Consider the following 14,489-nt stretch of genomic DNA (forward strand, 5'->3'; position numbering starts at 1 on the left):
CCTAACTCTAGTTTTATGAGATAACACACTGAACCTGGTCTTCAAAGCACAGAAGTACACATACCCTTATTAACACTGGACTGATACAAATATGATTTAATTGGGCATTTATAAGAACATGTATGTATATAAAGGCACAAAAGAACTTTTTTTACATATCCCTGCCCCCAAGTTCTCATAGATACTCCAAACCTTCCTACCCACACAACTTTATATTCCTTGTTTCTATCTCTCTTAGAAAAAAAGAAGGAAAAAATATCAAAACAAACAAGAGAAACCAAAAGACTAAATGAATAAATAAATAGTATGCAAAAATGTAGAGAGTTTATCAAAAATGTAGATTAATAGGTCAATTATTCCTGGCCAAGAGGCCTGTCCTGGGGTGTGGTTGATACTAGGGATACTTCTTCAGAGGAAACTGATTTTCCCTTCCTAGTATGCTGTTAATTACAAAAGGCTTCTTGCGTAGGGGAGTACACTGTGTCCCTTTCCTCCTCCCAATGCAGGGATTTTGTTTGGTGTGAACTTGTCCAGGTCTTGTGCAGGCTGTCACCTTCTCTGTCCACATGTGTATAATTCCTTCCGTGTTGTTTAGAAGATACTGTTTTCTTGTAACCACCTATCAACTGTAACCCCTACAGTCTTTCCTTCTTCTAGTCTCCAAAGATCCCTGGGCCTTGAGGGTTGGGGTTTGATAAAGATGTTGCTTTTAGGGCTGAGTGCTACAAGGTCTCTTACTTTCTGAATATTTTTCACTTGAGGATGTCTGTGTTAATTACCAAGATTATTGTCTGATGAGTGTTGCATGAGGCACTAATCTACGGGTATAGCGATATGTTGTGAGAAACCATTTTATCGGATTAAAGGTAATTTGTTTCTTCCTAAGCTAATGATATATATAGTCTTAGGCCACTTGTGCAGTGTCAGGTCTAGTTTTTATCTCACTTGACTTGGATTTATATCCAATCAAAAAGTAGTCAGTTACTATGCTAAATTTTGTGCCACTGTTGTGTATCTTGAAGTCAGGTCACTGTGGTAGGTTCCTGGTTCTGTAGCTAGATGGTATTGAAAGCTACTTTTTTTCCCTCCTATTGCAGGCAAAATGCCTTCCTGTATCATGAAAGTCAGTCAATAGAAATGATGCTTCTCATTCTTTATATTTGAGAATATACGTTTTTAGTGTCTCGAGCAATAGTAGTTTACTGTCAGGTTATGAAGGGTAACCAATAGTCTTATCAATAGCCTCTGATGTTTAGAGTGTTCTGTAGGACCTCTTTGATCAACAGCTCAATAAAATGTAAACTATTTTTGGCATGGGGGTGGGGGTTCTATTTAAACTCTTCACATTGAACGTGTGAACGTTTGAGAGTTCTGTGCTAAGGATGTAATCTGCGCCATGTCACTGACCCAAGTATAAAACTATATTCTCTGCAATATAAACAGTTCAATTTTTTTCCAAAATGAATTTGAAAACCTCTGAATTGTCTCAATGATTAATAATTAACTAGGTATTAATTAATTAGTTAATTATTTAAATAAAATGTTAATTAGTCAAAACTTCATGAACTAATATGTTAATTAGTGGTTGATTGATTGATTGATTGGTTGATGAGTTAAAGACAGGGTCAACATAGAACTCACTATGAAGGCTGGGGATATTTAGCTATTTCTTCAAAACCATAACATTCCCTTTTAGACAGAGATATGACTCAAAAATTAAATAAAATTCAAAGTCTCTGGAAGTTCCTGAGGATCCTAAGATTCACAAGATTCTCCTCAGAGTTGTTTCAGCAGTGACAAGCACTAGAAAGTGGGAAGCTGCTGGATGCTGTACACGGAGCTCAGAGCTCACAACTCTAGTGAGCCATCATCCATGTTGGCTTAGGATTGATAGTGATAAAGCTGTTTGAGTACTGTGCCCTTGTGCAGCCTCACCAAAGCTCACTAATCTCTAGCCCATAGTCCTGTACATAGCCCCAAAGAAAATCACTGGTTTCAGTAAAACTAATAAGCTAGATTTGGATATAATTGTGCTTGGTTTTTTGTTTGTATTATATTTTGAGGTCTATCCCTGTGCTTTCTCTAAGATGAACAAATATTTGTACATATATCCCCAGAAAAATTTAACCCCAGTTCCCTTTAGCTCTCTCTGACTACCATACCTCTGCCTCTAAGTGGTAAAATTGAAAGTGTGTGATTTATGTTTCCTAAATGAAATACTAAAATTATTGTGCACTTAAACTCTTGAAATCCCATTTATTTTTATTTTTAAGGATATATGATAGTTCCTTCAAGTTTGAAATTTCCTCTCCTTCTTGAGTTCTCATTGCTTCATTAGCATATATTGTGTATATGTATGTATGTATGTATAAATAAATCCTATAAAATAATATCACTAAAATAAAATTTAATTATTAAACCATTCATAACAATTTCTTTTTATGTTTATCAACTTTATTTTGGCCACATATAACCCACAGAAAATGGGGATTTTAATTTTTTATAAATCTTTTTTATTGGATATTTTATGGATTTACATTTCAAATAAACACAAACAAATATAAGATTATTTGTTGAGGGAAGAAAATATTGACTTGATGCTACTAATAATAGTAATGATAATAATAATAATAACAACAACAATAATAATAAACAACCAGAATGCAGAGCACAGAAATCTCATGTGCCACATTGAGTATAATCAGGCCTTTTTCAACAGAAGACAGACCAACAGTCCTGTAGGGTAGTTGAAGTACTTTCGACTCTTGGCTTTGCCTCATGGTTTTTAACATTCTGCTTAGAGATGCTGTACTTTTCAACTAATGATACATACTTAAGCTGCTTTCAGTAACAAATCCCCAACATCTATTACATACATTTGGATTTTCTAACATTAGTAATTTTTTACATATAATGGAATTGCTTTAATTATTTAAAGAGTTGCTTCTAAAAAGTTAATTTCTGCAGAAGATAGTTTTAAGACATTATTACTTGAGAAAATATAGCTTGGAAATTTGCAAAGAAAGATTAAGTCAAATAATAATTATAATTAATGAATGATAAAATAATAATAAAATGTTAGTTGATAATTAAAAATAATTGCTGTAATATAGTCAAAGACTACAGAATAAAGTGATCAGGTTGTTGAATTATAGTTACCATTTCTTGAATTTATCTATAGTAATAAAAATTGTAAATGAAAATATTTGGAGTATGAGAAAGAAACGAAGATTGCATATGTTTTTGCAAAAACCAAAGAATCATATTATGAAGTAGAAAAGGTAGTATAAATATCAAAATTTTAACCTGTCATTAGAAATAATTTTATAAGTAAAATTAGGTATACTTAAAAAACCTTGATTTTTTTTTAAAAGAATATCTAGATTTTTATAGAGTTCCTTACTGACTACGTAAAAATACCAATAGTTCCATAAAAACTTTTGAGAGAAATAGCAAAAAAAAATCAAAAACTGTAAGTTCATTTTAAAAATAACATCTAAAGCTAAGCCTTTCTGTTAGGCAGAATGTACGGAATAAGTTGTGATAGATTTATACCATGTTAATGTAAAAATAAAGGCATATACCAGAAAATATTATATATGATTTTTATCTATATCATTCTTTTAAAATAGTTAAAATATCCTTTAGATTAAAGTTAGGAAACATAAATAAGAGTTATGATACAAAGTAACATCAGAAAAGTGACTAATAAATTTGTTTTTAACATGTAATGTTCTTTCAATTCTAGGCTGTTGGCAGAAATTCATTTCAAAATGTAAGAAGGCCTGATATCACCAGAGTAGAGCTCTTGAAAGATATTAATAACAAAAAAGATCTGATCATTCGGCTAGTCGCTCATGATATTGGCCAAAAAGATTCAGATACTAGCTTAAGGGAGGACACGCTTTCTGATGAGGAGGAAATCATCCTCGGAGAAGTTGTGGGAGACCAGGGCCTGAGAAGCATAGCTGAAGCTTGTGCTCAACAAGTCGTTAAACCTGAAGAAAACCAGGTTGTTGTTTCTCCCAAGACAACGACAAGCACCAGTAGCCTGAAAAAGTTCTTAGCACTGAGCAAATGCTGTCAGTCCACATCTGGTGAAAATATTGAAATTATTGAAGAGAGTAGACATCAGACAGTGGATCCAAACCAGACATATGTTAAAAGAGCCATTGCTGAGCTTGACATGCCCTATTGCAAAAGCTTGGCTCAATCACCATCTTCTAGGGACAAGTTACAATTTAAGGTAGGTGACATGTGCAACCCCCAACAGCTGGGAAACGTGGACAACCTCATGCATTTCATTACTAGGATGCCACTTGATTACACAGCAAAGTATCCTAAAGCAGACTCCTTACCTACATAGGCCTGTGGATATATAGTATAGGTTAGGTAATTAACTGAATACGAAACTCGATTAAGTATTTGACAGAAAGAAAGACCTAGAACAACTAGCTGAAGAAAAATGGAAAACAGAAACGGCTTAAGGGAAATTCAGCCTTATTAATTAATAATCTGTTGGAAGTCAGACTGCTGAATAGCATTGGTTAAGACCTGACTCCAATCCACAGCACCACAAGTAACTGACAACGAAAAGAAAACCATTACCTAGGTTTTAATTCAGAGTTTCATTTAATAGATGTATTACCTTTCTAACTCTCACAAGGTAAATGGTTTTCTTCCATAGTTTTAAAGGCCTTACCTAAATGGGACAGATTATTGAAAGTATTTTTAATGTCCACTAAACATTTTAGTCATGATGATGTACCGCCCAAGCTGCCAAATCATGATAAAAATCTCAAGGATGCCTTTGGCTTCACCCTGTCCAAAAGTCCCTACTAATCATACTTTTGGAAATCATATGACGTGGAATTTCCTAGTAAGACAACTTCCTTAATTAAACATCCTAACAGGGCTTTTCTACTTTTGTGTTTAAGCTAGCAGAAAGTAAAACCACAGAAAATAAACACATGTAATTTCAGTCAAATCAGAAGCACGGGTTTTCCAACAAATAGGTCAGAGTATGTGTTAAAATGTCTGGTCAAATAAGCTTATGAGATGCCTAGAGTCCCATCTCTGCTCTTATCCTTAATACAATAAACTGTAATTAAAATGCTTTAAAGTCTAAAAATTGAATTTTACATTCTTCAACATCTGTACGACATTTATGTTTAAACTGCATTCAAAACCAAGTATCATAATCTTCACAGAGCCATTACAAAACCTTACACTGCTATTAATTTTTAAAGACTATTTCAAGTACTCTCTAAATGTTTTTATTAAAATACTTATTGGAATGCATAAATGCATATTGAGTTCTGTTGTTTGTAATACCGATTTGTAATATTACAGAAAGAAGAAATCCTTGCTACTGAACCAACACATTACTTCATACACAGAATTATGAGCACATCATCATACAACCAAGAGGACCTCCTTTCTGGGTACATAAAATTTAATGCAGCGCAAATATAGAAACATGGAATGCAAGTAGGGTTTATGGCAAGAATGGGGCTGCTAGTGAATCTGTAGTTGTCCAAGTGTCCAACATCAAAACCTTCTTATCTTAATTCTGATTCTCCATCCCTTGATTCCACTATAACTCTTAAATTTCCTCTTGCCAGTGACTCTGTACATCTACTTAACTAGTCTCTACATTTTCATGTCAACACTTGTGCTCCAGTGTATAAACGCCTTTGATCAGATATTTGCCGCTTTAATATGAATTGTTGCTTATAGTTGTTTCTAAAACCTGAAGGATATTGACAGGTCAGTAACAGAAAGTGAACTGTCAGCATAGAAAGATACCTGCTCACTTTTGTTAAGTAATATGAAGGTTACAGTATAAAGCTCTACCTTACAAGAAAACTCTTAATTAGACATGGAAAAAGTCTTAGTTGGAGCACTCAGATTAATTTTAACAATAAAAACTAGCAATATTAATTTAAAAAACCTACAAAAGTAAAAATATAAAGTATTAAACAGTAAGAAATATACTGTTTTCTGGCAGAAATGGTCACTTCAAAAATCAGAACAAAAAATCAATAGAAAATAGTTGCAAATTACACACACACAAACACACACACACACACACACACACGTATATGTATGTATTACATATATATGGTGTCAATATCCAAACCACTTCCCATGCCTCAAGAAACAAACAAAAAAAAACAGTAAAAAAAAAAATGCAAACTACTTGAGCAGAACAATCCTCTTAAGTGATGTAGAGAAAGCAGATGAAAGGTACTTCACACTAGTACACACTAAGGAAAGCACATGAAAGATGCTGTACATCATTAATCACTCAGGTAACACAAACTGCAATCACTGAAGATGCTATTTTGAAATGAGGGATGAGACTATCTGACGAGAAAGGTGGAGATAAAAGAGCAAGAAAAGGGAAAGAAAGAAAATAAGTACTAGAGATGCAAAGAAACCAAAACCTTTATGTACAGATGGTAAAATTGTAAAATTCAAGTGAAAAGCAGTATAGAGCTTTCCTAAATAAGTTGACATGGAATGATCAGGTGAACCAGCAATTCTGTGTATAGTCCTCAAAGAGCTGAAAGCAGGCTCTGCAACAGGTATTTGTGATCCTGTATCAATAACAGCATGATTCACAATAGACCAATGACAAAATCTTCATTAGGAAATCTTTAGGATGTTATCTTCTATCTAAAGAAAATCCTCCTCACATGCTTTGCGATTTGTAAACATGGGTGACATTGAACTAATTAACATAAATCAAAAAATGACGAATGTGATTAAGAATCTATGTATCTGTACTATTCAAAATTTTAGGGACACAGTAAAATAGTGATTTTCTGGGGATGACAAAAACACAACAGCAGCAATGGCTGTTAGTGTTTAAGCTCAAATCACAGTCATGAGATAGAATATAGTGGTGTTTCACAGCCATGTAAATGTTTTTAGTGGCAGGAAACAGTACATTGCATCTTTTTAAGGTGTTAGGCTATATACATACACACACACACACACACACACACACACACACACACACACATTTAATTATAGACTTTAGAGTAGGAAAATCGATTTATAAATCATTCTTCCTCCATTTTGAATTTTAGCGATATGCTATCTGTGCTTTCCTTCCATCTGAAGAATGGCAGATTCTTGTTAACCAGTAACTTCTTCATTTGTAAATTATATACATTAAAACTCTTTTTTTTTAATTTTAGGGAAGCAGAAGAATTTATACCAGAACCAAAGACTAATGTAACAGAAGGTTGTACTTCCTTTTTTAATTTTAAAAACTGATGAACAAGAAACTTTGTTGACTATTTTGATGACTTAATTGTTTGCTAGCAGGAAAATATTAGTTATCACGCTTGAAAGTGACATTGATTTATTTTACCATTAGTTATGGCTACACTTAGCAAGTGATCATTATCAGTTCAAACAGGTGTTAAAACAAGATTAGTACTTTGTCTTTTATGACCTTGGTATGACGTGTGTAAATTTATTCTGACTGAGAAGAAAAGCATGTATCACTATGCTAACATGTCTAGACTATAACTGGATTGAATGTTCTTATTGAAAACGTAAGCTTCCTTTGTATTGGAGCTTACCCTGAACAAGATGCAAGAGGCCTTTTAAAGGCCAACTACATTTGGTCAGATTAAAATCTGGCTAGCATGAACTGTTTGGTGTTTTGTTTTGTTTTGTTTTTAATATCATCTTTTATGGACTGCTAACTACACCACTAGGATGTTTGAGTCTAATATTTGTTGAGAACTTGTGAGATAAATCTGATTAAATAATGACAATATGGACAAGAGATCTAGGGGTCATTTTCATTCCAGCATGGCCATGAAGTTCAAGCCACTCAAGATTAGCCTGATCATCTCTGTGTCTACTCAGGAAACTTCCTCTCATTAGATATAGAAATCACTTTCACTGTTACTGTCTTCGTTTCAGTTGTGCATAGCGTTTCTAAGACCATATCTTACTATGTAGTCCTGGCCAGACTGGAGATTGCTATGGAGACCAGGCTGGCCTTGACCTCACAAGTACTCTATCCCCTCCAGTGAGATTCAAAGTGTGTGCCAGTATACTTGGTTCAGTGTAACTATTGTAATTAAAGAAATAGAAAGCATGTTAAAGTTGAAAGGCCCCTTAAGACTTATCACGAAGGCAATGCATCATTCATAGGTTAAAAAAACTGGCACTGGGTTGTTCCACTTTGCATATGATATGTAACAGCTGAAGTACAGAGCCTGTCTCTCCCGATGTATCTCAATCGTCTTTTCATAATCTCCAAGTAGAAGACAAATACATGTTCTATATTCTGGGGTTCTCATTTGTGCCAAATTTGTTCCAATCGTATATCCACTAAAACTAGTAACTCTATATGCCTAGGTTGTATGATTTAGGGAGAAAACATTGTGTTTGTACCAACAAATATATGCATGTATACATTTATGTATAAATGTATTATTTTGTATATTTATAATACATATTTTCTCTGCCTCTTACAGGAAGCTGTCAGGAACCACAAGAAGGAAACTCAAACAGTGTTGAGGTGAATATTTTTAATGTCCTCTAATTTCTGTACTCTGGGGTCCAGTGATGATATGGTAGACATAGACAGTACACATAGGGTAATTTCAAAGATGGGCAAGAGGGTGATAAATGCCTGGCTCCATCATGTTTCTATGCTCTCGACAAACTGACTTTACATGCAGCCAACTCCTGCATGCTGTAGGCTGGGGAATTTTCCTCTTCCTCCACCCTCTCAATTTTAATACATCCAGCTGTATGTTCTCTTTGTTTTATTCTTTTTTCACAGTGTCTTTCTGGTTTATTTAATTCAGCTTTGTAATTTCCCCCACATCCATTAATAGAGAATAGCAAAATCACCAGGGACTCAGCAGTTTTTCTAGTACTACAAAATAGTACAATTTCAGAACTAATTCATAAACTCCTCTGTAACATTGAAGAAATTGTTGTCATTTTTTTCAAAGAAACTAGTTGCTTCTGTACTCAAACTAATCTTTATTTATGGACATAAGTATCTATTCAAGAAGCTCCAGTTGCATTTAATTCATACCTTGCAGAAATGAAAATCATTTGTCAATGGGAGAGGGACCTTGACATTGCAGGTTGAGGATCATTATCATTCTTTGGCTGATGCTAAATTTACTAACTAGTCGACACGCTTCCACTCTTGTGCTTTTCTTCTCGTTTATTATCTTGACCATACCCAGACACTGGTTAAAATTGTTACTCAGGGCATTTCTAGATAAAGTTGCATAAGCTCCTTTTATATGCACATATCCATTAGTTGATTACACCTGAAAACTGTCGACAATACTCAGGACCTGAAAACAAGTAGTAGCCATTTAAGCAGGGGAAATCAAAGAGAAAAATAGGATGATGCTTGCTTAGAAGGCCTTAACCCTTCCACTCATGAGCAGGAGGGAACAGCCTGCTCTCTGCTGTCCTCATTGCTTTGAGAAGGGTTAGTCATGGTGATAAGACGGCATCTCAATCTTTAAATGAAGTACTTTCTCTCTCACCAGAGAAAGTAAAGCCCACAAACTGGTCTAAAGTATGGGATGGACCTGTTGCCTTCAGTTTGTTTCTGTACTTTTTTGTTTGTTGTCCTGGAAAAATGGAGGTGGGTCTTCATTTTATGAAATGTAATATGTAAGAAGACCAGAGCCCGAGGGTATCTTAACCCAATGATTAAAGTGGGGAGATTCCGTTTAGAGTCAAAGGCTGTGGGGAATCTGTATACAGACTTAAGAAAAGTAGTTCTTACAAGCCAGTCTGAAGTTTCTCCTGAGTACTTGAAATTACGTTGAGAAAAGATTTTCAGACCATAAATTTGGAAGTAAAAAGGAAGGCTACATCTTGCCTTTTCAGAACAGTTAACTGTTCCTTTATTCAAAGAAATGACCCAAGTCTACAGAACAAACCCAGTATCTGGAATGCATCTTATAATGTCAAAACAAATGAATTCATCACTTCAGAACCTATAAAGTAGTAAACTATCCACAGAAAAACTTGAGTTTTGAAGTAAAGCATCTTGGCTTCTCTCTTATTATTTTATCTTTTCTCAGAAACATGTTTGCAATTTATTGCAATGAATGCAAAAGAGGTAGTCCATAAACAGGTAATATTTCCCAAGTGTCAATGGAAACCAGCCTTTGGTTGTTGTGAGGTTTATAGCCAAGGTCAAAATTTATTACAAGGTGCTAAAACCTTTAACTGACAAAAATCACTTTCCTGGATCCCAGAGGGCGCTTATTTGATGTAGAAAAAAAAACAGACTTGACTTATATGAAATTGTGCGATGTTGATAATCTTTAGATATTTCTTGGTATATGTGATCTTTCCTGACCGAAGTCTAAGTCTGTCCATGTGCTTTGGCAGTTTGTCACCATCTATGAAGGATCAAAGCATGTGGCCAGCAGTGCACGTATTTCAAAGGAACAGGTCTCAGGTATGAAATGCTCTAAACTTTTAGTGTTCAGTGGAATAAAGCACTTATTACTATTCCTATGAATCAGAAAATGTCAACATTGATCTTAACAACATGAGTGACATTTTTCTTGTTTGTTATTAATATGGGATTGAAATAATATCTTTACCAGGTTATTACATAAATTGTCTTTCACTTCGGGCACCAAGGGACAACAAACGGTGTGACTAGCATTTGTTCGGCCATAGCTATTCAAATATTATGAAAGAACAAAGTGAAAATAGTTGAGGAGAAAAACTATAATGAGCTCTCTAAAGTTATGTAACTGCTGTGCTAGAAAGAGCCCTGTGATTTTGGAGGGGAGCATGGTTATGATCATTTAGCAGCAACACTGTTCACATGAATGCATTGTTTCCAGAGCAAGGTGGATGATGTAAGGAAGATGTAATAAGTGGCCCAGTTTAGCTACCATGATGCACAGGCCAATGAAATATGCTAGATTCTTAGCAGCCTTCTCAAAGTTGACTTTCTTAATGAGAAATTAAATATGAGTAGTGAAAGATTCTCAACTTTTGAAAGTTATATGTAGTGCAGTTAGTAAAATATTATGATCATACATTGTTATATTTTTACAGACCCCAGTTGTTAATAGCTGACACAGAAAGCTATATCCAAATGCTGACATTTTCATTTTCTATGCAGTGTATCTTACAAGACAAAGAAATACACCTATAAACTTTCAAAAGAGAGATTGCAGCACTTTAGTGTGGCTCTGCTTTAACACGAGAACTGTAAACTAGGACCCACTCACAGAGCATTGGGATGGGTCTCCCTGCTCAGCACACTAAGTATTTTCAAATAGTTTTCAGAGAGGATAAGAGGTGGATTTCGAACACCTACTTAGAGATGCCTCAGGATGCTACACCCTGAGAGACAAAAATCATTGCAGTGTATTATTTGCTTATACACACTTTACCTGTATGATTCTAGGCCAAGGTATTTGAGCTCATCAAAGATGATCAACCATTGAAGACACTGCTGTGCACAATTCTTTCAGGATATCATAGTCGATCAAATAAAAACATGCCAGCTGTGCTTTATCTTTCACAGATAATTTTACAAATGTCAACCTCTGCGTTCTGAATTGTTGTTGCAATGTAACTGGTTTTCCCAATATCTTTTTCCACAGAAATGCCCAGGAGCAGTATTTCCAAGCAAGGATCTAAAATGCTGGCAAAGGTATCTTCAACTCTATCAAAAGTGTTCTCCCGGTCGAGCGGCAGTATCCCTAAATCCTCCTCACCACCTCACCAGGATAAGCGCTGAAGCTTCTCCACTTGATAAAATTGTGATTCTCTATAAAATAAAATGATATTTAAAGCAGAACATATCATCCAATTATTATAGTTTGAGTCGCTCCTGTGTCACTTTGAGAAGATGAGTAGCATGTAAATGACAAAACTAATAAAAGTTAAATCAACACAATTATGCGAAAGGCTGTCAACTGTTGAAGGCACATTCAGATAGTTCACATCTCAACAAGTCACACATTCCACCTACGAAGTCTTATTTGCAAACTTCCGTCTTTATTACTGGAAAGTTAGAAAAGAAACTAAGATAATGACCTAGCCAGGTTTCTGTTGTGATAAATTTCATAACCAAAACCAACAAGGGGCAGAAAACATGTATTATCACTTATAAACTCCATCCTGTTAGGGACAGGAACCAGGAAACAGAAACTGCAACAGGTCCATGAGGGAATGCTTCTCACTGACACACTCCTTGTGGCTTGCTTAATCTATTTTCTTATCCAGACTAAGACCATGTGACTATTAGTACTGTCCACAGTGGCCCATTGGGTCCATTCAGACCAGATATTAATCAAGACTTCCCTACAGATGATCTTACTGAGACATTTTCTCAGCTGACTTTCCCTCTTCACAGTTATGTCTAGGTTTGTGTTGAATTAAGATGAACTTACTGACACGGAAAGTAAAAGTGTTTAGATAAAAAAAAAAAAAAAAAAAAAAAAAACTAGATTCATTAATGAGTAAAAGAAGAACTTTGGAGAAAGAAAATGTGAAGAAACTGTATGCAAGAATTGTATGAATACTGGAATCAATTAAATGCAAATTTCTTCTCATCCCTGTGAGAGATGTTCTTGGTCAGATTATCTGAGCAGGAAAAGCCACTTGAAAATATGGGTAGCCCAGATAGAAGATATCAGGATAGTTTTGTCTGCCTGCCCTTACTTACTCTTGCTGGCAAATTCATCCACCTCATCCCTGCTACTGCTATATTTGTTCTTTGATATTAGGGCTCAGCTCCAGTCTTCCAACGCAGAATAAAGACAAGAGTCTCTCCTGGAATATTCAGACAATTTTTGGAGGATCTTTTCACAGATAATCATCAAAGATGAGAATTGGTGTTTTGAAGTATCTTTGCTGAACATGGTGTAATAAAATGGGAAGTAACCGATTAACAAGAAGTAATCCACAAATCCGCAGAAAGCAAACAAAATTTTCTTCAACAACGACTGAAAGAGAAAATTAAAAATGTATTTTAAAGAAAGTTTGGTGAAAACTAAAATGAAAATATGATAAATCAGATCTGCTTAAATGCAAAGAGCACTAAAGGGGAATTTTACACAGATAAATGTCACCATTAAAATGTAGAAAAGTCTGAGAACAGCATCAATTTATCTCCTAATGACTCAGAAAAATGTAAGTACAAATGTAATCTCAAAACTATTATAAAGAAGGAAACATAAATAGCAGATCAGAAATAATTTATAGAGATAACAAAATTTAGCAAATAAAAAGTTTCTTTGAAAAAAAAATAAACTCCTACCACAAGAAATAAGAAACGAATGAAGTAGGAGAATTGGAACAGATGTCTGTTTTTGAAGTAAAGCCACATCTATGAGCTATTGTGAACAAGGCTGTCAAGCAGGCTAAAGGAAAGAGGTGCATGAAACTGCCACATACCAGTCAAAACAGTGTTGAGAATGCAGACAAATAACATAAATTTCAATTAAAGACCCTACAGAAAGGCCAGGTATCCTTTGTCTTCACAGGTAGAGCCTGCCAGGGTCCAAAGGATAGTCAGCTACGATCCCCCTAAACATGTCTAATATCTAAAAATACAAAAACTTTCGTGCTCACTTCCTGGGAATACTGTAATCCTCTTAAATAAAGTCAGAATGAGATACTCAGTTTTCTATTTAAAAATTTCAGTGTAACTATCAAGAATTAACTTTTTTAACAGACAAGTGGTAGAAATACTACTATATTAAATTTTCGATTGATAATATAAATTTCGAGTATAAATTACCAAATTGTACATTTCCTAGTATCATAAAGAAAAGCTCTGGTCTTTCTTGCCATATGGCAGGGTTTACAAGAATGTTAGTAACTGAATCTTGCAACACTTCTGTGAGCTACAGTGTTTAATGCAGTGCCCACAGAAGTACTCTGAAACTGGTTTTAGGGAAGGTGTGGGCTGCTATGTGGGTACTGGAAATCAAACTGGGTCACCTGGAAAGACAAGTGGTCTTAACCACAAAACCTTCTCTCCAGTCTCTGTTTTGTTCTTTTTCACCATTTAACTATCATGAAAGTTTTCAACATTAAATGATCACATTTTTGTAGTACAACAGCAAACTTTGTCATCATTACTAGCCATAGACATACAGCCAAAAAGTATACATTTCATGAAAAAAAAATTTAATATACAAACCAATTTTTCCGTTTGCTTCAGCATATCAAATGCCTTTAAATTTTCATTTAGAGGATTCTAGCTTCATAGGAAGGTTTTATTTCAAAGAGTATCATACAATCATGTGGGCATGAGAAAGTTTCTTTGTCATTGTAGAAATATTAAATTTCAAGCCAGGGCTTCTACCCAGCTTTGACTATTCAACTCCCTAACAAACAATACAAGCAGCCTTATATTTATAATAAGCCTTAATCATCACTAGAGTTGGGCAGATGTCTACCCTCTCTGCTATTTCAATCTACCTTTCTATCCATAA

The 14,489-nt window shown here is 34.7% G+C and overlaps 1 protein-coding gene across 1 annotated transcript in view; it reads left to right on the forward strand.

Annotated features, from left to right (window-relative positions):
- Positions 1 to 11,782, forward strand: part of FSIP2 (fibrous sheath interacting protein 2) — a gene marked incomplete at both ends in the record, with an annotated part of 68,354 nt that extends 56,572 nt beyond the window's left edge. The window contains 6 exons of the mRNA XM_080927939.1: positions 3,749 to 4,246; positions 5,353 to 5,444; positions 7,209 to 7,255; positions 8,508 to 8,551; positions 10,408 to 10,477; positions 11,646 to 11,782. Of these exons, the coding sequence (XP_080784065.1) occupies positions 3,749 to 4,246; positions 5,353 to 5,444; positions 7,209 to 7,255; positions 8,508 to 8,551; positions 10,408 to 10,477; positions 11,646 to 11,782 (888 nt within the window). The remainder of the gene's footprint in view (positions 1 to 3,748; positions 4,247 to 5,352; positions 5,445 to 7,208; positions 7,256 to 8,507; positions 8,552 to 10,407; positions 10,478 to 11,645) is intronic.
- Between the last annotated feature and the right edge of the window lie 2,707 nt (positions 11,783 to 14,489).

The sequence above is a fragment of the Micromys minutus genome, assembly GCF_963924665.1.
Source record: "Micromys minutus genome assembly, chromosome: 13".
Classification (NCBI taxonomy): domain Eukaryota; kingdom Metazoa; phylum Chordata; class Mammalia; order Rodentia; family Muridae; genus Micromys; species Micromys minutus.